At 46.8% G+C, this 26,561-nt stretch overlaps 2 protein-coding genes across 11 annotated transcripts in view; one reads left to right on the forward strand and one right to left on the reverse strand.

Annotated features, from left to right (window-relative positions):
* The first annotated feature begins 1,172 nt into the window (after nucleotides 1-1,172).
* The window catches only part of ARSG (arylsulfatase G), a 110,656-nt gene continuing 85,267 nt past the window's right edge, over nucleotides 1,173-26,561 (forward strand). For 8 of the 10 annotated variants that reach the window (XM_047832110.1, XM_047832120.1, XM_047832119.1 and 5 more), the window contains exon 1: nucleotides 1,173-1,267. The gene's annotated coding sequence lies outside the window, so the exon portion shown is untranslated. Of the gene's footprint in view, nucleotides 1,268-22,727; nucleotides 22,886-26,561 lie in introns of those variants that run through there. The other 2 variants (XM_047832112.1, XM_047832111.1) reach the window with 2 other exon arrangements.
* Nucleotides 8,780-26,524, reverse strand: SLC16A6 (solute carrier family 16 member 6). Its single transcript, XM_047832121.1, has 6 exons — nucleotides 26,345-26,524; nucleotides 19,329-19,567; nucleotides 16,132-16,275; nucleotides 13,461-13,589; nucleotides 9,940-10,749; nucleotides 8,780-9,064 (listed from the first exon to the last, which is right to left on the reverse strand). The coding sequence occupies exons 2-6, from the start codon at nucleotides 19,558-19,560 to the stop codon at nucleotides 8,814-8,816; spliced, it is 1,566 nt and encodes a 521-aa protein (XP_047688077.1). The 5' UTR covers nucleotides 19,561-19,567; nucleotides 26,345-26,524; the 3' UTR covers nucleotides 8,780-8,813.

Raw genomic sequence — 26,561 nt, forward strand, 5'->3', positions numbered from 1 at the left:
ATGTACTATTGTCCGGTCTGTTCAGTTTTCCTCTGTTTACCTACAAGGTCGGGACGGGTTTAGTGCTGTAGGTCAGCAAGAATTACAAACCTACAAATTCAGATTTGGCTAGGTGTGTCAGTTAGGGGTTGCAGTTATTTGGAGAAGATATAAAATCCATTTGTACCTACCTTGCACTGACCAGGAAAAAAGTCTTCTAGTAAAGAATCCAATCATTCAGTCCTTTAAAAGTTGGACAAATTTCATGTGACAGGGACTTATTCAGCAATCAATTAAGTGTATAGTATCGCATTGTACTTTAAAAATTTTTTTAAATTTATTTATTTTTGAGACAGAGAGAGACAGAGCATGAACAGGGGAGGGGCAGAGAGAGAGGGAGACACGGAATCGGAAGCAGGCTCCAGGCTCTGAGCCGTCAGCCCAGAGCCTGACGCGGGGCTCGAACTCACGGACCCCGAGATCATGACCTGAGCCGATGTCGGACGCCTAACGGACCAAGCCACCCAGGCGCTCCCGCATTGTACTTTTAGACGGTTTCCTAGCGTTAAATTCAAAAATAGAATTTGTTGACTGCAACGAAATCGTACGTACGAATAAATCTTGTTTTGCGAAATGATTTGCACTCAGTAACACACACAAATCCAGAGAGTTTGCTTTGCCAATGCCGAACGAACAAGGTAAGAGTAAAGAGAATGCATTTGTTCGCCATCTAAACGCAGTTCTAGAAATCAGTGCATCTGAAATGCAGTTCACGTTGTCGCCTGAGTGACTAGCAGTCTCTCTGGTCAGGAGAAGGATTAAGTGTCGACAGGTGAGTCCGGAAAGCCTTGTAACGGTGACGGCTGGACAGAAGAACGTGGCCTCGTCCGGCCGGTCCTCTGGAGCCCGCGGGCCCCCGGGCTGGAGCCGCGTCTCCTTTCCGCACCCCGGGGTGCCGCGCCGGGTGGCTGGGGGGGCGCAGGTGGTGGCCGCGGGCCGCGACGGCGCTGCACCCCCCGCCCCTCCCCCGAGGCGGCGCTGTTCCGTCCGCAACCCGAACGGCGGCGCCGTTCCACCCCGTAACCCCCCGGCGGCGCTGTCCGGTTCCCCGACCCGCGCGGCGCCCCGCCCCGCCCCGCCCCGCCGCCGCGAGCTCGCGCGGCGCGTCCCCGACCCGCGCCCCCGGCCGTCCCCGCGCGCCCCCGGCCCGCAGCGAAGCCTCCTGGGAGTGGGGGCGCAGCAGCCGCGGGAAGGCCGGCGGATCGGCGCGGCGGGCGGCGGCGGAGCCGTGAGTGCGAGCGAGCGAGCGAGCGAGCGGGCTCGGGGGCGCGTGTGCGCGGCGCCGGCGCTCGGAGGCCGCGTGGGCGCCCCTCGCGCGGTTCTGGGGACCGGCGAGAGCGGCACCGTCCAGTGCGCGTAGGGCGCGGGCCCCGGGTGTCACCTTGCCGTGCCTGGGAGGCACGTGAGCACGTGCACAAGGGGGCACGTGGACTGAGGTTGGAGCGCACAGTTTAGCCCAGTGCATCCCCGATATTACCGTTGCAACCCGTCCTCGGTGTGAAAAAGAACATTCTCTTCTCGTCCTGGGTGGCCGCATCTCCGCCCCGGAGGCCACGCTGCACGTGCTCCCCGGGGCTCCGCGCGGCTCGGGGCTCGTGGCTGTAGATTAGGGCGGGTTTCTGCGCAAAGACGCCCCTGCGAGGCGGCACCAGGAGGAACGAAGGGGAAAGGCTGTTTCAGGGGAAGCGTCGCGCGGGTCTTCCGGGGTGTGAACACTGCTGAGGGCCTTCGCATTCGGTATTGACCGGCCCGCAGGTCTGGCTGTTCCCTTCCGTGGCATTGGCTTTGGTTTTGGTCGTTCACCCCCTCCCGTTACCAAGGGCCTGGTATGGCCTTTAAATGTGCTTTTATGCTTGGAATGCGGAATCGTCAAGTGTTAGTAATAACGTGCATGCTGCTCAGTTCACACGTGATGAAACAAAGCCGCAGTAGCTAAGTAAACTTGTGCACGGTAGCACCCGTGGCAAAGACAAAACGGGTCCAGATCTCCCTCATTTCGAATTCTGCTTTGTTTTTCCTTCTGCCGCATGACCTCGTAAGAAGTAAAATACCACAAGCCAGAAACCTAACCGATTTTTTCCCCGAGATTGTTTATAGAAGGGGTTGTAAAAGATTAAACTTTCTTTCAACCCCTTTTCTATTTGAGTGGGGCCATCTGGGGTTGCTCAAAGTCAGAGAAATCAGTCCGTGCACTTTGTGTTAGCACCAAAAAAAAAAAAAAAAAAAAAAAAAAAAAGAGATTCAGTATCCAGAAAAGCCCTTGCTCCCGAGGAGGCATTTAAAAACAAAAACAAAAACAAAAAAAGTCATCATAAAAAAAAAAAGTCTACTGGAAAATAGGTTAAGTTAAAACAAAATCTGCTCCAGCAGTATTGTGAAAACTCAGGCTTCCATCGGCCTACCTACCCTCCTGGTAATTTCTTCCCACTGTTTAGTCTCCCAGGACCTACGTTTTTGCCCTTAAGCTGATTCACCCTTGTAGAGCTCCTCCTGCTGGACCATTGGAGACTTAGCTCTTGGGCCACTAGGTTTGGATCCCAGGGCTTTCAGTGTCCCAGGGCCACCCAGCTTCTTTGCAGCGACACCAGACTGTCTTGAGCTGTAATTGTCAATAGATGGCTTTTTTTTTTCCCCCCTTGAAAAAGCCAGTGGGGGGAAATGAAAGAAAGAAAAAGCCGATGCAAAAGGAAGAACTCATTTGTTCGTTCAACAGTATTTTGGGAGCCCCACCTACCGCATGCCAAGCCCTACTCAAAGCCTTGGGGATCGAGCAGCGCACAAAACACCTGCTACCATCATGTACCAAGGGAGGAGACATAGTGAATGAGGGAAAACAAATACTTTCATAACTTTTTTTTCAGGGTAAAGAGTAGAAACAAGGACTGTGTTGGGTAGGATGGTCAGGAATGCCTCCGCAGGAACACTTGGAGGAGGCCAAATTGAAGGGTGTGCCAGGGAAAGGGAACAATTGATGCTAAGGTAAGAGGCTGGTGTTTTCAAGGAACAGTTCGAAGGCCAGTCCTAGAGTAGCAGGCGCAAGGGAGGAAACAGTAGCAGCAGGCAGTGCATGAAGAACCCATTGTTGAGGATTTAAGGTTTTTAAATGTGATCGTGTCTGATTTGTGCCTTGAAACACAGATTATTATTTCTTTTTTTTTTTTTCTTCAACGTTTTTTATTTCTTTTTGGGACAGAGAGAGACAGAGCATGAACGGGGGAGGGGCAGAGAGAGAGAGGGAGACACAGCATCGGAAACAGGCTCCAGGCTCCGAGCCGTCAGCCCAGAGCCCGACGCGGGGCTCGAACTCCCGGACCTCGAGATCGTGACCTGAACTGAAGTCGGACGCTTAACCGACTGCGCCACCCAGGCGCCCCACAAATTATTATTTCTGATTATTGTGGGGCACCTGGGTGACTCAGTCGGTTGAGCGTCAGACTCTTGATTTTGGCTCAGGTCGTGATCCCAGGGTCGTGGGATCGAGCCCCGCATTGAGCTCAGTGCTGAGTGTGGGGCCTGCTTGGGATTCTTTCTCTCTCTCTCTCTCTCTCTCTCTCTCTCTCTCTCTCTCCCCCTCCCCTGCCCCCTTCTTCCCTCCTTTCCTCTGCCCCCCCCCCCACTCCCATGCACTCTCAAAAAAAGAAAAAAGGTATTGTAAGGCTTCTATATGGAAATTTAAAGCAGGAAAATTAAAGCAAAAGTGGAATTGGGCAAACCAGCTAGAAGATTATTGCAGTAATCCAGCTAAGATGCTGTTGGCTTAGATCAGGGGTCCTGGTAGAGTTGGCAAAAGCAGGTTCTGGCTATATTTAGAAAGTAAAGCCAATAGGATTTGGGGAGGAGCAGGTTTGGGGAGGAGGGTCGGGGGTTCCACTGAGGACATGTGAAGGTGCAAATGCCTGGTTGGTATCAGGTGCTGTCACACAGGCGTGCGTGAGTCTGGACCTCAGCTGCAAAGGCAGATCTTAGGACAGGAGTTGTCGGTGTTGGGAAGGAACTTACGGCTTTGGTTGAATTCTAGGGGTGATGTTGCTAGGATAGTTGACCGGCTTTTCTTTTCTTGAGTTGCTGGAAAGGTCTATAAAGAATATAAATACGTGGCCACAACGTGTATCTTCTCTGCATACATAATATTCGCTGAACTCTATTGAAAAGCCTTTACAGATAAAGTGTTCTGGGATATCACTTTTGCACTCCATTTTTCCCTCTAGGAAATCCATAGCCACTGAAGTAATTTTGGTTTGGATGTGAGAGTTTCTCTTCCAGGAAAAGCCAAGTTACTTGAACTTGTCACTTTTCTGGTTTTGCACCCTCAGGGAGTCCTTACAAAAGCCGAACACCAGGGGGAGCTAGTGTCCTTACTTATACAAAGGCTGGCCCACCTGTCGGGAGATTGTAGCCCTCATTTATTTGATTTATTTGATTAACATGTGCATGTGTAACATGTACACCAAAAACAAGGACAGCTTCTCTTTTCTCCATGCAACTGCTGCTTATAGGATTGACCTTTTAGCACAGAACATGTCGGAATTGTCTTTAAATTGGTCGTTTCAAGCAATGCTCATAACCAAAGGCAATAGTATCTGAACTTTGAATCCCTATTAGTGAGTCTGATATCTGGGAGCTTTTTACAATAAGCATTCGTGATTATATCTGATTTAGGATATTTGAGAAAGAGTACAAAAATCTAAATGTAATGTAAATACCTCTGGGTGATTTGAATGGATAGCAGGCCATGGGAGCCCGGACTTAGGATCTATATTTTCTCTTCTGTTTCCGTATCAGCAGGCATTAAGCCAAAGGAAAGGCAAATAAATGCACAAAGGCTACATTACACATTATGGAAGTACAAAACTGATACCTTTGTTTAAAGGTTTGGAGCCACTGTATCCATTAAGGATACATTTGGAAGGATACATTAGGGATGCATTTGTCTGAAAAGAGACATGATCTTCATTCATTTTTACCTCTGAAATGATTTTACTTTTGGGGAGGGAAGCAGTCTTCATTTATACTGGACCGTTATTAAGTCGACAAGGTTAAAGCAGAATCTCTTTAATCCCAGGAAATGGAAACCTGTAATTAACATGCTGTCAGCTGTTTGATCTTTCCTATCTTTGGCACCCATGATCTAAAAGCCACTTTGACCACAGTGATCCTTTCCTGTCAGTCCCGACGTTCTTCTTCACTGACCATTCCAGTGTTGCGGATTCGAATGGGGCAGGGGGTCAGAGACCACAGTCGACGGGCCGAAACCCAGTCAGTCCCCTGCCTGTTTCTCTTTCCAGATCACAGGCTAATAGGGTTGGTTTTTATTTTTTACACTTCTATGGGGTTGAGGAAAAAAAAATCAGAATAATACCTCATGATGTGTGAAAGTTTTCTGAGATTCAAATTTCAGGATCCATGCATAAGTTTTTTTAATTTTTTTTTCAACATTTATTTATTTTTGGGACAGAGAGAGACAGAGCATGAATGGAGGAGGGGCAGAGAGAGAGGGAGACACAGAATCGGAAACAGGCTCCGGGCTCCGAGCCATCAGCCCAGAGCCTGACTCGGGGCTTGAACTCACGGACCGCGAGATGGTGACCTGGCTGAAGTCGGACGCTTAACCGACTGCGCCACCCAGGCGCCCCAAAAGTTTATTTATTTTTGAGACAGAGAGAGACAGAGCATGAACGGGGGAGGGGCAGAGAGAGAGGGAGACACAGCATCGGAAACAGGCTCCAGGCTCCGAGCCATCCGCCCAGAGCCCGACGCGGGGCTCGAACTCACGGACCGTGAGATCGTGACCTGAGCTGAAGTCGGATGCTTAACCGACTGCGCCACCCAGGCACCCCAAAAGTTTATTTATTTTTGAGACAGAGAGAGACAGAGCATGAACGGGGGAGGGGCAGAGAGAGAGGGAGACACAGAATCGGAAACAGGCTCCAGGCTCCGAGCCATCAGCCCAGAGCCCGACGTGGGGCTCGAACGGACCGCGAGATCGTGACCTGGCTGAAGTCGGACGCTTAACCGACTGCGCCACCCAGGCGCCCGTATTCAAGCAGTCATGCTCATTCTTGCATATGTTGTCTGTGCTGCTTTCACAGTACAAGCACAGGGCTAAGTAGCTGTGACAGAACCCACCTGGCCCGCAAGGCCTTAAATATTTACTATCTGGCCCTTTACAGAAAAAGTTTGCTGATCCCTGGCACGGACAGCATGCTGTTTACTTAGGATAGCTCTTAGGACTGTTCCGTAACTGGATATAGATAGTCTCAACTATTTATTACTTTCGATAGGCTTTGCTCCTACTCTGTGGTGACCGAGGTCTCATCTCATTTATATATTTTTCATTAAGAAGTAATCGAGTCCCACAAACACTTCTTGGAAATGTTTAAATATCTCTAGCAGAGTTAAAAGATTCTGCAGAGGGGAGCCTGGGGGGCTCAGTCGGTTAAGCGGCCGACTTCGGCTCAAGGTCATGATCTCGCGGTCCGTGAGTTCGAGCCCCGCGTCGGGCTCTGTGCTGACCGCTCAGAGCCTGGAGCCTGTTTCAGATTCTGTGTCTCCCTCTCTCTCTGACCCTCCCCCGTTCATGCTCTGTCTCAAAAATAAATAAACGTTAAAAAAAAAAAAATTAAAAGATTCCGCAGCAAAGTGAAAAAAATTATTTATTTGGAGTGAATCTTCCTTGAGTTTTTATAACTTTAATTGGATCACACAATGAATGCTGATGAGTCCATTAAAAAAGGAATCCGTCTCTTTAAATAAAAAAAAAGCCATACATTTATTGCATATCTAGTAGAAGTACCAGAATGTCACAAATACAGAACAGATCAGCAATCCTGCTTTAATTTTCTCCAAAACATTTAAAACCTTGATTATTGACATACTGAAATTGGCATACATTTTTTTTTCATGCAGTGAACAGAATGGCAGATTGCTCAGAAATCAGTTATAAATATTAAATTGTATTGAACATTCATAGTAAAAAATGTTGTAAAGTGCTGAAGTCATGTAAGTCTGCAAAACTGCCACAAAGCTCAAAGTCCTTCTCAAGCAGTGACAGAGATTTGCTTACATCCACCATTCCAGGTGTGTCTGTTTTCGACACTTTGTCATTTTTTTCCCCCACCCCCCCAAAGTTTTACAGATTGTCCTATTTCTATGGCTGATAAAATGCTATACAAAATGTAGCAGGTGGTGATGAACTACGCCACTTTCATTTCAGTGCAGAGAAATATTCAAGCTTGTGTGTACCTGTAACCAAACTAGGCTTGTTATATTTTTTCCCCCTGAGTTGTCATAAATTAACAGTAAAGATGAATCAAAGAGCAGTGAGGGACCATCACCTGCAGAGTGAGATTCATTACATGTAAGTAAGTAGCCCCCCCGTGACCCTCACACCTGCCCTCTTTACGGAAAAATGGTAACATGAGAAATTCTATACATGTAGTGTGATTCCGAAAACAAACAAACAAACAAACAAACAAACAAAAAACCCAAACCAACAATGACCAGTTGACCTGATAACTCTGGCAACTTAGAGCAATCAAGGTTTATGTAAGATGTAAATGGCGACTTGTACGATGGTAAAATACGAAGTCTCTGCTACCCCATGTGAAATACAGAAATGCTTCAACAGTTAGCTGTTGAAAGGAAGAAAAAAAAATCAGAAATGCTTCAACAATTCAATGAAATAGAATTCCAATCAAAGGAGATCCTCAAGTATTCCTAGGTGATAAAACAAATTATTTTAAGAAGCTAAGGCGATTTGCTATTCGTTATTTTTTTTCCCCCTTTAACTAGCGCATGTGGCCTTTAATCAAATTGAAGAATCATTATAACCTGGCCCTTTGATGAGAGTAACTTTCCAAGAGGTCTGAGGCATTTCAAGGATTGCCAAAAGGAGGTAAAAATGATGCTTAGGTCTCAGATTTTACTTCTTTTGATTATTTTAATCATCCTAGAATAACTTAATAATAAATAGTGGATTAAATTAAAGATACTACAGTCACATATTTCGGAATAATTAAAAGCAACAGGAAACATATTTTTGAATGCCATTCTGTATATTCTGTGTTGAAATACTTCTGGTAATGACTGGCCATAGAGAGAAGTGGTAATCTTCACATTTATGAAGTTCAAGTTATATATATGTTTTTTAGAATTTGTTAGCCAAACGTTTGGTCTTAAACTATACTTCATTCCCATGGAATAGTTGAAAAACTGAGAAACCATGATTTGTTAATGGAGACCTCAGTGTTTTCCAAGGGGTTTTAAACAATTTGTTCCTATTTCTGAAAATGAGAAATTTGAAACGTGATTTAAGATTTTTTTTTTTTTTTTTTTTTTTTTTTTTTTTTTTTTTTTTTTTTTTTTTGGTGGCCAATTTCATTTCAGCGATCTGGGCTGATGGCATTTTATAAGATAGTTGTTTATCACATGTGAGAGCTCTTAAAACCACTCTGGCGATTCACGCCACTGTCTTAAACTTGGAATGTGAGCCAAAGGGTCCTTCTTTGTATCTCTTATTGCTGCTGAAGACAACCAGATTGATGTGTGGAAATTGCTGGGTTGTTTTTGTTTTGGCTTAAGAAACAAGCAAAAAGGAAAACTTACAAGGGAAAAAAAAGAAAAGGATGTTGGTCGTGTTCACACACACATTCCCTTTAAGATGTCGTTTGGAAAGTGCACAGAGCCGACAGCCCCCGTACCTCCCCCGGGTCTCCCCTGCCCACCGTCCGCCCACCTCCCGGCCAACAGGGTGGCTGGCGTTACTGCAAAGCACGTCATACTGGCTCCATGGTCACGTGAACTTTATGCTCATTTTTCCCGAGGTCCATTTCGAGAAAGTCTTCGGGTATGTCCTGTAAAGCTTTCCCACGAGGATTCTCGGCCTGGGCCTCGCCTGCAGGATGACGCTGGCATGGTCCCTTTTTACAAGGTCTCACAAGCGCGAGGCACCCAGCAGCCACAGACGTGCCAGCTGCACACGAGTAGAAAGCTCTACTGTAAATCTTACTCTGGTCCACCAGCAGACCTGAGAGAAAGCATTCGTATCTGTTAGCAACATGGCCACAAACCCTCTCTCACCCAGAAGCTTCTCAGTGGCTTAGCCTTCTGTGTTCTAGCTGGGTTTTCGAAAGAAAAAAGGGTGTTGAAGGTATGAGTCTTCCCTAGACTGGGGAGAAGGGAGAAGTCAGACAAACGCACAGCTGAGACGACTGGGTTGCTAGCTTGTTCTTCACGGGCTAATCTGTCCTCATGGAGCGTAAAACGCGGGACAGTTAGATGCATGCTTCTTGGAAAAGGAAACAGTGAGAAGAAAGAACTCTATTATTTTCACTTGAGTTCACTTTAGGGCTCTTTTAAGATGAGGCAAGATTTCTGTCCTAATAACTTTTGAGGACCTATTTCCGGGGCTAAGGTGTGAAACACACCCAAGTCCTTCCGCCAGGAAATATCGTGTAGTGATCAATTAAGTATTTGCAGAGTGAGTTCTGTGCTCAGTTTCCTCACACCCTTCCTAAGAAGGGCAGGTGACTTACAGAAGTCCTTTTGTGCTGTGGTTCCAAAAGTCAGAGGGTCATGAGTGAGGTTATACAGCGATGGGTACCCCTTGAGCATTTACAAGGCAAGATGGCAGCCAAAGGTTGGGGCAGCCTGGACTGCAGACGGAGCTTCTAATCCTGACTTGGTCACTCATTTACCATACGATTGTTGGCTTACATGCTTTGACCTTCAATTTCCTCCTATTTAAGTCAAGAGAGCTGGCTCAGGTAATCTCTAATCCTGTCAGCTCTGAAATTCTATGGACCATATAAAAACCGGTAGGTTTTAAGACTCTCACAAGAAGCCAGCACAACCCATAAGGGGATAGTAGACAAGGGTTCGGATTTCGTGTAGGTAAATTACCTGCAAGAGGTGGTCCCGCCAGTCCTGATATGCTCTGAATGAAGACATAGGCTCCCGCCGCAGAAGACATCTTCTCGATCCCCACGACGTCGTCTTCGGCAAGCAGTGGAATGTGGGTACCCCCTACCGTTCCAACCATGAACCCAAAAAATATGCTGCATGACATCAGACCCCAGAATTCAGTAGCAAAAGTAAAGGCAAACAGAGACACAGTCAATAAGATGACGCAGATGAGCTCAATGTAGATCTTCCGGATGGGCTCTCTGTTGAAGATGCAGCCGGCCCCGATCCTTCCAAAAACTTCAGCAATCGCCATGGTGGACAATAAGAAGGCAGCGCGGTCCTGTTCGATGCCTAGACTAATGGCCAAGGGAATGATGTACAAGGAAGGTGCGAAGAATCCCAGGGTTGCAAAAAGACCGAACAACGCATAACAGATAAAACTTGTGTCTTTCAAGATGGAGAAGTCCAGTAGAGGGGCTTTCTTATCGCTCCGCTTGGAGCTGGCCTTCACCAGCTGCACGTTGGCCTTCGGCCCCAGTTCTATGTTGGCGTGACTAGGCACATTTTTTGGTGAGGTAGTTAATTCTACTCCTGAGTCAATGGAATCTATTGAGGTGCGTGTTTTCTCATTTTCGAGCATGCATTGCACTTCTTTCCGGTGTTCGTGTGCGGTTGCTTTCGGGGACCCCGGTCCTTTGATGATAATCGGTCTCAGCAACGCCCCGCAGACGACAATGTTCAGCTGCAGCAAGCCCACGAAGAGGAGACTGTATCTCCAGCCAATGTTGTCCTTCAGAGCCGTGATTGCTTGAAGAGGCGGGGGCGAAGAAGAAAGAAAAATTCGAAGGTCAGAAAACAGACTCGAGGCCCAGGAGAAAATACCGAGCAGAAATAAGGGTTCCGGTTGAGTACTAACTTCGGTAAAAGTTAGGACTTGGCAGTTAGTACTTGGCAGGGTGAATGCGGTCCGCCTGTACTGTATCCTTCATTCTAGGCTTTGATGCTGTTCTGAACCGATCAGGGGAAGAGGTGCACAGGGATTATCAGATGCAAACCCAAACCTGGCAGCCTAGGTCCCCAGAAGAGCTTTGGAGGGTGCGTTTTGCCCGGTGGAGGCACGAGAAATGAAGGCAGCCGGTGACCTACTTCCAGGTTTTGGCGAACAGCAGCCTGCAGGCCAAGTCCAGCCCACTGCCTGTGTCTTTGATACTAAAGCTTGACTGGAATGTGGCCCCGCTCATTCGCCGATGTGGTATATGGCTGCCTCTGTGCTGTAACCCACAAAGCGTGAGGGGTTCTGACAGATACTTCTAGTCCGCGAAAGCCTTAAGTATTTACCGTCTGGCCTTTAAAAGACAGAATTTCGGGGCGCCTGGGTGGCGCAGTCGGTTAAGCGTCCGACTTCAGCCAGGTCACGATCTCTCGGTCCGGGAGTTCGAGCCCCGCGTCAGGCTCTGGGCGGATGGCTCGGAGCCTGGAGCCTGTTTCCGATTCTGTGTCTCCCTCTCTCTCTGCCCCTCCCCCGTTCATGCTCTGTCTCTCTCTGTCCCAAAAATAAATAAAAACGTTGAAAAAAAAAATAAAAGACAGAATTTCCTATGTCTGAGCTACATCACTATGCATTCACTCATGCAGTCTTTGGTGGATTAAGTGGAAAGATAAACAAAGCATCTAAGCTCACGGTGATCCCAGAATTCCACGATGACACAGTTCTACAGTTTCTATTCTGCAGACTGTCCTTTACTGTGTGAGTCCTGCTCCTTCCCGCCAGGAAAGCTGGGTCCCGGGCTGCTGACCAGGGGCAGGCTGGACACTGGAATGGGAGGTTGGGGGAGACAGCCGCAGGGGAGCCCCACAGCAACAACTGAATAATGCAGGCCCCCCGCAAGACCTTAAAGTATCTTCGTAATCATCCCAGAAAGGCTAAAATGATATTCATTAGAATTTTATGATATTCTAATTCTTTGAGAGCAGACAGGTATGAAGACATGGGAAGCTGGTTATCCAGAAGATAAACTGAGCAAGGCAGCCCCACATTCCGTGGGGGGGGGGGGGTCCAGTTACTTTTATAGCCTGTTTTCACACCTCTCATTCCTCCCATTAATGTGGGAAACTTCAAACTGCAAGATATTTTAGGCTTGGGTATTTTGAGAAGCTTTATGCTCATCTGGCAAAAGTGGGTGCAATATTCCTCCCTCCATTTACCTTTTTTTTTTTTATATAAATGTTTATTTATTTTGAGAGAGAGAGAGAGAGAGGTAGAGCATGAGCAGGGAAGGGGCAGAGAGAGAGAGAGAGAGAATCTGAAGCGGGCTCTATGCCAATAGCACAGAGCCCGATGCGGGTCTCGAACTCACGAGCCGTGATCTCATGACCTGAGCTAAAGTTGGATGCTTAACCGACTGAGCCACCCAGGCGCCCTTCCATTTGACATTTCTTGGGTGCCTACCAGGTAGCAGGATTTTCTAGGGAACAAAGCCCAGATGCAGTTCCTACCCTCAGGTCATTCACAGACCACTGAGTCTCCCCACAACATTAAGTGGACAGAAAAGCAGAAAGAATGACACCAGGGTGTGTGACTGCCCGTCCTTTGCTTAAATTCAACAATTAACATTTTCCCTGTCTCTCTGCCTTCCTATAGACCTATATGCACACACACATTTCATTTTTCTCAACTATGTGAAAAGCTTCAGTCACTAGGACATGTTACCCCTAAACACTTCTACATTAACTCCTTCGCTCAAAGTATAGTCACAGACACATTCTTCAAGGAAACGGCAGAGTAAGAAACGAATCTGGGTCTCCGAGGTTAACCAACCGTCTGTTGCTGGTTAGAGTGAAATTTACCTGCGGACACTGAGATAGCAAGTAAGCTAGGGAGAAAAATTTTGCCGCGAGATTACCTACACACAGATAATAAAGCTAACTTTATCAGCACATTTTAAATCCACACTGAGGGGCGCCTGGGTGGCGCAGTCGGTTAAGCGTCCGACTTCAGCCAGGTCACGATCTCGCGGTCCGGGAGTTCGAGCCCCGCGTCAGGCTCTGGGCTGATGTCTCGGAGCCTGGAGCCTGTTTCTGATTCTGTGTCTCCCTCTCTCTCTGCCCCTGCCCCGTTCATGCTCTGTCTCTCTCTGTCCCAAAAATAAACGTTGAAAAAAAAATAATAATAAATAAATAAATTAATTAAAAAAAAATAAATCCACACTGAATATGGTTCTTTTGACAAAGGAAAGATAATAGTATGACCCGTCTCAAATTATTAAATTAGTTATTTTGGAATGGATGTTTCCAGCCTTCCCACTGAATGGGCGTCTTAACACCTGTTGACCTATTTAGGTCAACTCGGATTAGTATTAGAGCGGAGGGATTCCTAAAACGGGATGAGGAAGGACAGATTCTCAAACTGCGCTGCAGGAAAAAAGGCAAATATGGGTAGAGTCAGCTGACTGTTGGCCAGAAGAGCAGAGGGGCTTCCCCAACCCACATCCGTACATGGACCACGAGGGTCTGCCTACCTGGAGCGAAAGCGAACATAGCGAAACATTCTCCCGTGGAAGCAATTGCAGTGACCATGGAGCGCCTTTTGTCAAAGTACTGGGATAGAATGGTGACAGTTGGTAGAAAGCTAAAGCAGAATCCCAAACCTGAAAGAGAGCCAGAAAGAAGAGTGAGCATCACATTAGATTGATTACAGAAGGGTGCAAGGATCTGGGATTATTGTGTTTTTTTAATTTTTTTATTTTTTATGGAAAAAAAAATTTTTTTTTTAAATGTTTACTTACTATTGAGAGACAGAGAGACACAGCATGAGCAGGGGAGGGGCAGAGAGAGAGGGAGTCACAGAATCCGAAGCAGGCTCCAGGCTCTGAGCTGTCAGTACAGAGCCCGACGCGGGGCTAGAGCTCACAAACTCCGAGATCATGACCTGAGCCGAAGTTGGATGCTTAACCGACTGAGACACCCAGGTGCCCCTGTTTTTAATATTTAATTGAATGTATGTATGTACATACGTATTTTTAGGAATTACTTAGGTTTTTTTTTTTATTTTTTATTTTATTTTATTTTATTTTTTTTTTCAACGTTTATTCATTTTTGGGACAGAGAGAGACAGAGCATGAACGGGGGAGGGGCAGAGAGAGAGGGAGACACAGAATCGGAAGCAGGCTCCAGGCTCCGAGCCATCAGCCCAGAGCCCGACTCGGGGCTCGAACCCACGGACCGCGAGATCGTGACCTGGCTGAAGTCGGACGCCTAACCGACTGCGCCACCCAGGCGCCCCTTAGGTTTTTTTTTTAAATTATGTGCCATGTCAAATAGACATTTTTGGTTTCCCCAGAGATTTTTGTGCCAGCAAATACTTTGGTCACGGTGCATAACAATCTGAAAATAATACCAAAAAAGTTAACCACCAGACAATCGAACCTCTTGGAAATCCAAACAATACGTTTCCTAAATGATTAGTGGGTAAAAGAGGAAATAGAAGCTGCCTTTATAAACTATTTGGTGAGGGAGGGGTGTTTATTGTATAAATCGTAAGTTCTGGAAGCCAATGAATTTCATTCTGGAAAAAGGTGCTATAGTAAAAACTAAAGTAAGATAAAATAAAAGGTTTCAGGGGTGCCTGAGTGGCTCAGCCAGTTAAGCATACCATTCTTGGTTTCGGCTCAGGTCATGATCTCAATAGTTCATGAGATAAAGCCCCAAGTCGGGCTCTGTGCTGGCAGTGCAGAGCCTGCTTGGGATATTCTCTTTCTCTCTCTCTCTCAAACAAAAAAAACAAAAACAAAAACAAATTTCATTAGAGGTCTAGAAAAGTTGTAACAGTTCGGGGATGCCAGGAGTATAAAAACTGTTTCCTGTGTTTTTTTCCCCCTATTTTTCGGCATTAAAAGAATTTATATAATTCACAATGCACAGACCACTATTGAATATAGTTCTTATATAAGACTTGTATTTAAAAGAAATAAATGGGGGCGCCTGGGTGGCGCAGTTGGTTAAGCGTCCGACTTCAGCCAGGTCATGATCTCGCGGTCTGTGAGTTCGAGCCCCGCGTCGGGCTCTGGGCTGATGGCTCGGAGCCTGGAGCCTGTTTCTGATGCTGTGTCTCCCTCTCTCTCTGCCCCTCCCCCGTTCATGCTCTGTCTCTCTCTGTCCCAAAAATAAATAAACGTTGAAAAAAAAAATTAAAAAAAAAAATAAAAGAAATAAATGGGGGCGCCTGGGTGGCTCAGTCAGTTAAGCGTCCGACTTCAGCTCAGGTCACGATCTCGCGGTCCGTGAGTTCGAGCCCCGCATCGGGCTCTGGGCTGATGGCGCGGAGCCTGGAGCCTGCTTCCGATTCTGTGTCTCCCTCTCTCTCTGCCCCTCCCCCATTCATGCTCTGTCTCTGTCTCAAAAATAAATAAACGTTAAAAAAAAAAATTTAAAAAAAAAAGAAAGAAAGAAATGAGCTTTGATAGGTGCAGAAATATATGAAAAGTTGTGCAAATCTTAACTAAATACATATAGCATCTGTTAAGCAATGTAGGGACTGCTTTTAACGTTTATTTTTGAGAGACCGAAAGAGAGACAGAGTGTGACCGGGGAGGGGCAGAGAGACGGGGAGACACAGAATCCGAAGCAGGCTCCAGGCTCCGAGCCGTCAGCACAGAGCCCGACGCGGGGCTCGAACTCACGAACCGCGAGATCGTGACCTGAGCTGATAGTCGGCTGCTTAACCGACTGAACCCTCCCAGGCGCCCCTGTAGGCACTCCTTTGAGAGGGAAAAACGTTTCCTCAGACCCCGAGACAAAGTTTACCGTGCTTGCTTTCTCTCCTACAGCCCAGAAGTCTCAGACTCCCACTTTGGAAATACCCACTAAGGAAATTCCCATCTTACTTGGTGAAAATGATGTCTTTGGGCTGCAAACTAATGCAAAAGAGAAGTTGTCTTTCTCATTGGTAAATATTAAAAAAGAAAAAAAAAAAAAACAGTCAAAAACTCTTGGGCACTGAGAACAGATTCCCGTATCCCCTGGAGTCTGTCCAGCCCAGTTTCAAACCACCGATCTGGGGCACTATTAATTTTAAAGGAAAAAAAGAGAAAGAGAAAGAAAGATACATGTTGGGTTGGACCCCCTCCTTCCCCTTCCTTGTTTTTCAAACGGAGTATTTGGAGGACTCTGGAGCCCAGGAGCAGCACTTACCGGATATGATGCCGATTGAAATGTACATGTGGTACAGCTTCCTGGAAAAGGCGGCGGTCACCATTCCCGTGCTGACAAGCAGGCCCCCTGCCACCACCACGAGACGGTGCCCAAAACGAGTGCTCAGGACAGCAGAGAGGGGAGCTGCAGCGAGAGACCATAGTGCGACATTTTAATTCCCAGAGGCATGAACATTAGCCTCCTTAAGATTCCTTCTCAAGTCTTGAACGTGGAGAGATGATGTGCGATATATAATACATTTTACACGATGGTTATATTTGTTCAAACGGGACAGTACATTCTTTGGGCTTCTTCACGAGAAAGCCAGAGTAATAGGATAAAACATGTGGCTCTATTTTTAGATGAAAGCGACTTGGGCTCTCCATGAGCACCTATAGAGTTAGGTATGCGTGTCATGTGTGCTATTCTGTGACAAAAACGGGTTCTCCTATGATGGCTTGAATCGTCTTCGTTTTCTATACAGTCACTGCTTTGGATTCTTTTTTAGAAAGCTCCCTTTGGGGTCAGTTTCTAGCTCAGTTTCATTTGACTTTTCTGAAAATGATGTGAAAGTACAGCAAAGGCTCAGTTGAACACCCCACGAGGAGGCTAGCTAGGGGCTAGCGAATTCAGAGTGGCTGATGATCATTCACTCATTCGCTTAGGGTCTGTACTCCATATCCTGCAGAACACTTAGGTCTGGCAGATCAGTTTCCTAGTGGTATGTTATTTAGGCCAACACTGATACTCACTTGAATATACCAAGATAAGGGAACCATTGACAATCGGGTAAGAGAGCAATACAGAACATGCTGGATAGAGAAGCAAAAAACAAAACAAAAAAAACCCAAAACAAAACAAGAAGGACTAAATTTATTCCATCGGGGTGAGTCCATATATAACTCTTCTGTTAGTGGACTATAAACCAGTATTGAATAGAGCTCATAACGAAGCCACTCTCATCGCTGTTAGGTGGCCCGTTGGTGCAAAGCATTAACTCGTATCATAATAGCATTTAGAAGAATGATCTTCTGGTATAATAGTATTAATGGGAAATTTCTTGTTGACTGTATCATTGTTTTTGCTTATAAAAGAGCTCAAAGTGAAGCTCTGGCATCTTTTTATTTAGAATGCCAAAGGTAAAACTTTAGTTCGAATGCACTTACATTGTCTTGCTGAGTAAACTTTCCCCAATTAAAAAAGTAAATGTCTTGGGGCACCTGAGTGGCTCGGTCAGTTAAGCATCTGACTTCAGCTCAGGTCATGATCTCGCGGTTTGAGCCCCGCGTCGGGCTCTGTGCTGATAGCTCGGAGCCTGGAGCCTGCTTCAGATTCTGTGTCTCCCTCTCTCTGCCCTTTCCCCACTCGTGCTGTCTCTCTCTGTCTCTCAAAAATGAATAAACAGTAAAAAAAAATTTTTTTTTAAAGTAAATGTCTTGGGGCGCCTGGGTGGCGCAGTCGGTTAAGCGTCCGACTTCGGCCAGGTCACGATCTCGCGGTCTGGGAGTTCGAGCCCCGCGTCGGGCTCTGGGCTGGTGGCTCAGAGCCTGGAGCCTGTTTCCAATTCTGTGTCTCCCTCTCTCTCTGCCCCTCCCCTGCTCATGCTCTGTCTCTCTCTGTCCCAAAAATAAATAAACGTTGAAAAAAAAAATTTTTAAGTAAATGTCTTCATACTCATGAAGACATTCATATTTCATGAAGTAAATGACTTCAACTGGAACTGGAGAGCTCCTCTGTGACGCTCCCAGGACACTGTACGAGGAGTAGTAAGAAATTCTTTACTCAATAGGAAAGAACCATGGAGCTGCCTCTTTTAAGACATTATGTGGCTGAAAACTAACTACATTTAAAGACAGAAAAATTCAGAGATAATAGTTCCACTGTTAGGATATTAGGGTTAGGGAAGTGTAAGGTTAGCCCCATTAACTTTCTGAGGTGAGTTCAGTGGCCGTGTTTTCTTGGAAGCCCTTGCCGTGGCCCCTGATAGGCAGACGGACCGTCCTGACAATCAGGCCTGTAAGGGACCCAGAGACAAGTAGCACATTGAAAATTATACTCAAACATGGGAGTGCAAGCTGGTGCAGCCACTCTGGAAAACCGTATGGACCCAGCAATTGCACTACTAGGCATTTATCCAAGGGATACAGGGGTGCTGTTTCGAAGGGACACATGCACCCCCATGTTGATAGCAGCACTGTCGACAATAGCCAAAGTATGGAAAGAGCCCAAACGTCCATCAATGGATGAATGAATAAAGGAGATGTGGTATATATATATATATATATATATATACAATGGAGTATTACTCGACAGTCAAAAAGAATGAAATCTTGCATTTGGATGGAACTGGAGAGTATTATGCTGAGTGAAATTAGAGAAAGACAAAAATCATGACTTCACTCATATGAGGACTTTAAGATGAACATAAGGGAAGGGAAACAGAAATAATATAAAACAGGGAGAGGAACAAAACATTACAGACTCTTAAATATAGACAACAGAGGGTTACTGGACAGGTTGTGGGAGGGGGGATGGGCTAAATGGGTAACGGCCACTAAGGATTCTACTCCTGAAATCATTGTTGCGCTAGATGCTAACTAATTTGGATGCAAATTTTAAAAAATAAAAAAATAAGAAAAGTATACTCAAACCCCATTTTCTCAGAGGCACTCTGGTTAGCCAGTGAAATCCTTTAGGGAAGCGGCTGTCTGCATTCAGAGTGTCCCTCCTGGATAAGATTTGCAATTCTACATCATATCCTGATTGACATCCTCTTGCTCTTCACGCAGCCACGTTTACACGTCCCGACCTCTTTCCTAAGCGTGCGTTTATGAGACCAGGGCTGTACAGCAAGTACTTTTGCTGTTGCTTCTTCAAAAAATGACTGCATAGGACGGGGCTTTACTGCGGGCCTCAAAGTAATCTCTCGTATCCTAAGACTATGCATACAGTAGGTATCTAGTGCATGTGCGTATAAACTGAAGGCCATCAGGGCAGGCAGACGGGGCTCTCTCCTTCAGCGCCTCTTGTTACTCGCCATCCCCAAACCCCTGAAAACCCTGTTACTGAACTGAGGCTAGAAAGGGCCCATGGGCCATATGAGGAACGCACTGCCAATATGGTGAGTACATCATGTAGTTAAGCCAATGAAGGGCGGCACATGCTTCCATATCATTTAAACAGAAAGAGGTACCAACCTGTGAATGTTAAGACAAATACACATATTGATATGACCCACGAAATCCTGCTATTAGATTCATTAAAACTGTCCATTAAGTCATTGAAGAAGACGCCAAATGACTTGATGATGCCGTATGTAAAGACTTCAACGAAGAAAAAAGACACAGCCACCACCCAGCCCCATCCTCCGTCAGGCACTTGAGTATAAACATTGGCTCTGGAACAAAACTGTGATGTCTTTTGGGTCATTCTTAATCTGAAATAAAAAGTAAAAAAAAAAAAAAAAAATCAGACCAGCCAATAGCATGAGGGTTGATGATTCTGCTACTCTTTAGCAAACATAACAGATAAGGACGACTTACCACATTTCTTAGGGTGATGAATATTTGAACAATGTACGGTTACTATAAAGTCTCTGGATAACAATTGCACACTTATTTAATTGTCACAGCTGGGAAGTCTTCCTTCCAGATTCTTTGGGAGCTCCAAAGACTTGTATTGTATACAGAGCCTCCAAAGAATCTGGAAGGAAGACTTCCCAGCTGTGATAATTAAATGGGGAAAAAACCAAACAAAAGGGATCAGAACAGCGCAGTTAGAGGCACCCTGAAGGATACAGAATGGCCACCAGACCGAGTATTGATGCTGACCTTGAACTTGAAGACAAGTTAGGTGTAAAGGAAGCGTGGGTTGATCATAATGTTGATCAGAAATGAAGCCTAGGAAGAGGGAGGCTAAGAGGCAAACACTGACAGTCCATCTAGCATCTTCCATAGGATAAATGTTTGTGGCATCCTATGTGTCTCTGGGCTGATGCCCCCAGCCATTCAGATCATCAGCTACCTCTCCTTCTGATTATGATCTGGCATTTTCCATGCGGATGTACCTACACGAACAGAATGTAACCATCGTGAGTAAGTTCCTCAAAGTTAACCACTACTTGATGTGTTAGCAATTGACACATACTCAGTGACCGAATAGAGCACTGAAAATTTGCAAGGCCTGGGCGGCCAGTGAACCTAGCCAAGTTACCCTGACCTCAGTATGCTTTTGCATGTGAACTGCCACAAACATCAGAACAAACAGACCTGTGCCTGTAACGCCACCAGTAAGGGGAAACACTATACTTAACATTGGAGGGAGGGGGGTTGACCTTGCGTCTTCCCCTCTGGGAAGTGTGCTTTCAGAGCCTCTGCAGTTACGCGCGCTTTGAGACGGTGATGTGTTTCTAGCCCAGCCCAGAATTACTATCTGTAATAATGAGTCCGTGGCCTTAGAGCTCTTGAATTTAAGAATTCTCTACAATCATACAGTTGCGTACAGGTTGAATTTTTATAGGATGCACGGTGTCCTTCTCCTGGCCATTAGGTCGTCGTGTTCAAGTACTAAGGCAGGTTTCATTGATGTTGGAGGGCAGCTGAAGAATAACGGGACACAACCTCATCTCTCCGGCGGACTTGCCAATTTTTGGTGTTGGGATCTAACCACATTCTGAGTTAACTCTAAATCATAAAAAGCAGCAAATCTGACCCAACTTAGTGTCCTTCATCCTATCGATGGTGCCATTCGCACTGTAGACTGGGACTCTAAAAGGACAGTATACTCATTCTTTGTCCTTCACTGTTAAATATTTGATTGAACGAAATAGGGCGTAAGATGCTTAAAAAAGCTTATGCCCTCTGCAGCAAAGGCCTCTGCGTTTTGCTGTGTGTCAGTGCATCCTTTCTGAGAGCACATACAAAGGTGGGAAGGCCAGTTAAATGGATCAAGATGTAGGCTGGGCAGCGACAGAACAGCTTGGCATCAGCCTTCCCCAACAAGGAAAGCAGCTGATTTAGGACAGAAGCCGGGAGCCCTCCCGCAGATGAGGTTTTCACAACATCCCTCCTTCATCAGACTTTCAAAATCCACTCCCAAGGTGAGGCAGCTGGGGCAGGGGTGTGAAAACACTACTAGGCTGAAGGTCTAGAACCCCCCTCCCCCCAAAAAAAACCCCACAAAAAGTACTTCCCAGTAATAGGGCCCATCTAGTATTTGGTGTTTATCCCTAGAGAGAGGTGTTGGGGGAGAGGGAGAGGGAAGTGGTGGGAGCTCACAGCTTAGGTCCTTAGCTTCACCCCTTCCATTTCATCCCCCTACCAGGCTGTTAGTTTAGACTTTTCCTTGTGGAGCCCAAGACGCCTTTACTAGCCTAACTGGCTCCGTGTGTCCAGTACGATTAATCTCTTTGAAATGCTGCACTGTCATGACATTTTTCTGCTCAGCCTTTTTCAGTGGCTTTCCTCTTTCTGAGGGATAAAACCCATGGATTAGCCTGGCTTTCCATGCCTTCATCGTTGGACCCCACCCTATCTTTGTAGCCTTCTTGCTTCCCGTTCTAAGACTTGACTCAGGCTGTGGTCCAAATGGACTCCTCCCTGCCCGCTAGTCTCTAACCACCTTGCCCATGGCCAGGCCCTCTCCCCCGGCTCCAGGGACTGGTTGCCCCCCTACTTTTATGGCTGGCACCTGTCAGACCCTGCTCCCTCAAATCTTCTCTCTTCCATAATGCTTCCTCTGACCAACTCAACCTAGGGGGTTCTCTTCTTGTGCCAGGTATCACTTAGTAATGGGGTGTTGTTTGTGTTTACCTTATTTGCCCATGGAAATAATAGGCTCATGGAAAACAAACCCTGGGGCTTTTCTCTCTTTGTACCTCCTTCTGCCTTCCTGCCCCCAGACCTTTCACACAGCTTGTATTTATTTTTTTCAACAAAGCACCTAGGAGGGGCCAGACCCTATGCTAGGCATCAGGGATACTACGCGAAAGACAGAGGGATGGTCTCTGTCTCCATGGACTTAAGTCCTTGTTGACGGTAATGATAGGAACCCTATGACTGAAATGCATAGTAAAACCACTTGGCCACGTCCTTCCAGAGTTCGGCACATTTCTGACAAGCAGTTAGACTAAGTGGCAATGAAGTCCAAGGACCTCTGGCATGACTGTTCTAACCCAGAAGGGTGCTCCTAAGATCTTAGGGCTCAGGACCAACCTGAATAAAAAGACTGGGATAAAATTGATAAAGGCAAAAAAAAAAAAAAAAAAAAAATTGATAAAGGCCCCAAAGACTGAATTTCTTTCTAGCCTAAAGCCTCCACAGGGTCAAGAGACAGTCTTTTTGTTGGACTGTACTTAGGACAAGATTGTAGTTTGGGTATGAAGATAAGGTTACCTATCCATCGGCAGAAGACTCTGGTGATAGGTATCTAGCTCACTCGTTCTTTGCATGTTACGATCTGCGGTTTGAACGTGCAAAATGGGTGCACTTTCCACCAACCGGTAGCCCGGAGTGGTGTCAGAATTAGAGAACGTTAGGGAATTTAGAGCTCATTTGTCCGTCTCCTTGTAAAATCTTACTCATTTTCCTTTACAAAAGGTGGAATCTAGACCGAAGAGAAGGCACTTGACCGAAACTGTTCAGAATCAAATCTCCTGTCTCCCAGCGTCGTCCCGCCCTATCAGCCTAAGGGACAGCATTTTAAAGGCCTGGAAGGGGCTGTTTTAGGCAGAGATGGGGAAGAATTTCTTTCAATGGTAAGAGCTCTCTTGACCTCCCCATGTAAAGTTCCATAAGCTGTGTCACCACTTAACTGTGTGACCTTGAGAAAGTCAAGTGCACCTCTCTGGGCTTGAGTTCCTCATTAGTCAAGTGGCAAGGTTGGACTGGAGAATCTTTAAGGTTCCATTCAGCTTTACCAGTTTATACTGTGGTACTCAGCACCGAGTTCTATGAATCACCTGATTCCCCCTGGGCAAACCTGGCGGTCCAGGGAAAGCCGGGAGCTAGGAGGAAGGTGCAAATGCTAGATGGTTCTTGCAAATGTGGGTGAAATGTAGTTGGACACCGCTCAGATCTGATCTTTGGCAGCTGGTTGGAAGACAGCAGACTTGACTCTATGTCTATGTTCGATTCCTTTGGTTTTTTTTTTAAACTTTGCTTTACATCTGTGCTACTCTCCTGAAGCTAGATCCAAATAGAAGTTTCACCCGCACTGTTAGGGTTTTGGAGGGCAGACGCTTTCTTAGTATTATTACTGGGGACATCATAAAGCAAAGATGACACCCCCAAACCCACTTCCTCCAAAGTGTATGCTTTATCCTCCTAAAGCATCCCACGTCCTGTTATATTTATCTTTGGAGAGAAGACCACAATATAGAATAATCATAGAATAACCTGGTTTCTAGAACATACTGGATGAGAACTTCTGTGTTCTGCATGTAGGATCACATAGGGCAGGCACCTACAAGGGCAGCCAGCAGCTCTTTCCAGACCTAGTGCCCGGCAGCGCGTCTGGCACCTAGTACGTGCTCAATAAAAGCTCCTTCGACAAAGTAGGAGTCTTGCCCTACTGCTGAAGCGGTGCCCTGCTCTATCCCTATGAGACCCAAGTGAGGACATCCCTGCTTGCAGAATAAATCCCTTCCTGGCCTCCTCTCCTTATGTCCATTCATTCCACAGGCCAACCGGCTTAAAAGTGTCCACCTCCACAAGGCTAGGAACAAAGGCCTGAATTTTGAACTCAGTTGCTTAGAATCCTCTATCAATTCCAGGATACCAAATACTGCCTCGGTCTTATGGCGATGTGAACTGATCTTACGGGAAGGGACGCTGGTTTACTGTGTGGGGGTCTAACAGGTGAGGCAAGCTGAGTGGGCGAATCACTCTGTTCCTTGATTTGTGTTGTCAGCAGGTAAACAGAGTGTTGTCCCGATCTTTCCCTGCCCTAAGAGGCTACGGTTCTAGGACAGCCTTTGAGCCGGACTTGCTCCGAGTTAGACTTTCATCCTCCACTCTGGAGTCCTCTGGGGCCAAAGCCCACGCGTTTGTTGTCTGGAGGCCCTTGGGCATTATCTGTTGAACGTCTGTCTACCATTAACTGGCTGCACAATCTTGGGGAAATCACTTAATCCCCAAATTTCATCATCTGTAAAGTAGGGACTAGCCACAGCAGACTGGAGGGTCCCAACTGTAAAGTTCTATAATGAACGGGGCTTCCTGGCAGCCGAGCCGCCTTCTCCCTGATGTTTTCCCAAAGGAAGTACAATAACAAAACACGCTGGGCAGGTTGAAATATTTCCTATGAGCATTTGGTTGTCTTCACCTTCAATAAATGAGGATTCTGCCAAGGTGTGGAAGTCTGCTATAGCTGGGAATTTCACTGTGATTTGATCTGTTGAGTAAAGGTTTGATTTGGGGCCATCAAGAATGCAAAATATTGGATTATTATAGACCGTCAGAGCATCAGTCCAGGGTCAGTTTAGAGCAAAGTTCAAAATGCAGGCTTTGGATGGAACGGTGATGGCTGCTGGTTAAAGCCAAGCCTCCGCAAAAGCAGGGCTAGGCTCTGTTCTTAAAGGCGTAGCCTGGAGAACAGCTTTTGACAAGCCGTTTCCCCCTCGCCGCCCCCCCCCCCTTGTCAAAACCAGTCTGCATTCAGGTAAAGTTCATCTGAATTCTCTGCTAAAAAAGTCCCAAACCTAACCTGGAGGTCTGCCTCAGCAGCTTTGAAATCACTGGATAAAACCAATTCACCCATTTTACAAGATCATGATGTTGAAATCTGAACCCCTAGTTTAAGTGTCCTCCTCAGGGGTTCCACGGAGAAAAAGTCCAGTTTTTGGAAACCACAGAAGGAAAACTCACAGTTAGTGGTACTCATTAAGGCAGAAGGCGCTTTTCCACTTGGCTGCATTGTTTATTTATGAACTGGAACTCTCTATCTTGGCTACCCTTCCCTTAATTATGAGAAGAGGTATTTCTTTATCCCTGGGGCAGGATGTATCGTTGACCCCCCAAAATGCCGCGTAATGGTGCTTGGGACATGGGAAGAAGCCTCACTCAGAAATCTCAGCAGAAGCACATGGTATTTTTTTGCAGAGAAGACACTCATGTTCGTAGGATTTGCAACACAGATTAACTGAGAAATCTCATTCTCGGGGTAGAAACCATCTCCTTCAAGAAGGAGCCCGCACGGAGTGTCTCACTGTGCAAACAAAACCAGCTTCCAGGTTGTCAAGTTGTAATGCTCCTTCCCCAGTTGGCTCCGGGGAGCTTAGTCTCTTAAGGCTAATGCCCCCTGCGTCTGGTGACATTTTACATGCCACCGAACAAACTTCTATCACCTGTCTGCTGGGAGGGACGGTGGGGATTTAATTAAAAAAAAAAAAAAAAAAAAAAAAGTAAAAAAAGAAAAGGCAAAAAAAACAACCCCAGAAGGAAATAACCCATTTCCTCTGCAAAATCATCCTCCGCCACTACGGAACTGCTCAGCCACACGGGCGCTTTCCTGCGGCTGGCAGCCGCAACCGGGAACCTTGGAAGTTGAGCGGGACCAGCCGTCAGGCGCTGACAGCTCGGACGGTCAAGGTGTAGGACCCGCGCGCTCTGCCTTCCCAATGCGGGGTCACGTTGGCTGCCCCGGCAGTGTGTGTCGGCTTGGGGGGGGGGTGCGGGGGGGACAGGGATTCCCATTTGCCCTGGCGCTGCCTCAGTGGCCGGCCTGCGCGCGCGCGCGCGCGCGAGCCTGGGGAAGCTACCTCTGACATTTCGCTCCTGTGACGCGCGGGCAACTTCATGCGGAAAATCCACGCAGGGGTGAGCGGGCGCCCCCGACTCGCTCGATGGCCTGAAACCCCCAATCCGGGACGGGGCGGGGGGCAGCCCTCAAAACCAAGCCTGCCTCTAGCTGTTTTCCGGACCCCAACTGCCAGCCAGGGCCACGGACAGTCAACTCTCAGCTGCCCACACTGGCTTAGAGCGCGTCATCCTGGTGGCCCTGGGCATTCCCAACTGTCAGAGAATATTTTTCAGAATAACGTCTCCAAAATGTTAAGATGTTAAGTGGTCTCCTCCCGCCGTCCTGCCCACCCCACACACCACCAACCCCCCAAAAAAAAAAAAAAAAAAAAAAGCTCCCAACACAGATTAAAAAAAAAAAACAACCCACCCCACAATCAAACTTTTAAACATGTAAAATAATAAAACCAACTCACCAAGTTAGAAGGGAAGAGAATAAACCCCAAAAGGCTCCCAATAAGGCGGAGGCTTGGCCTCCCCCTCCTTATAAGCCGCTCGGTAACATGAGAAAGGTTTAACCCCTTAGGGCGTGGGCCCGAGCCTACCGCAAACTGGCTCCGGCGGGTGAGCACCGGGCGCCCGGCCCGCAGCGCCCCGGCCCCGGCCCCGGCCCCCCACCCACGGCCGCGCCTC

The sequence above is a fragment of the Prionailurus viverrinus genome, chromosome E1, assembly GCF_022837055.1.
Source record: "Prionailurus viverrinus isolate Anna chromosome E1, UM_Priviv_1.0, whole genome shotgun sequence".
Lineage (NCBI taxonomy): Eukaryota > Metazoa > Chordata > Mammalia > Carnivora > Felidae > Prionailurus > Prionailurus viverrinus.

What these genes read in the sequence shown, in the direction of transcription:
- SLC16A6 (XM_047832121.1), bottom strand. Translation starts at nt 19,560, where the DNA reads ATGACCCAAAAGACATCACAGTTTTGTTCCAGAGCCAATGTTTATACT. An exon ending in ATTTGTCTTAACATTCACAG is followed by an intron (nt 16,276 to 19,328) that starts GTTGGTACCTCT and finishes CTCTCGCTGCAG; the next exon opens with CTCCCCTCTCTGCTGTCCTG. An exon ending in GGCGGGACCACCTCTTGCAG is followed by an intron (nt 9,065 to 9,939) that starts GTAATTTACCTA and finishes GCTTTCTCTCAG; the next exon opens with GTCTGCTGGTGGACCAGAGT.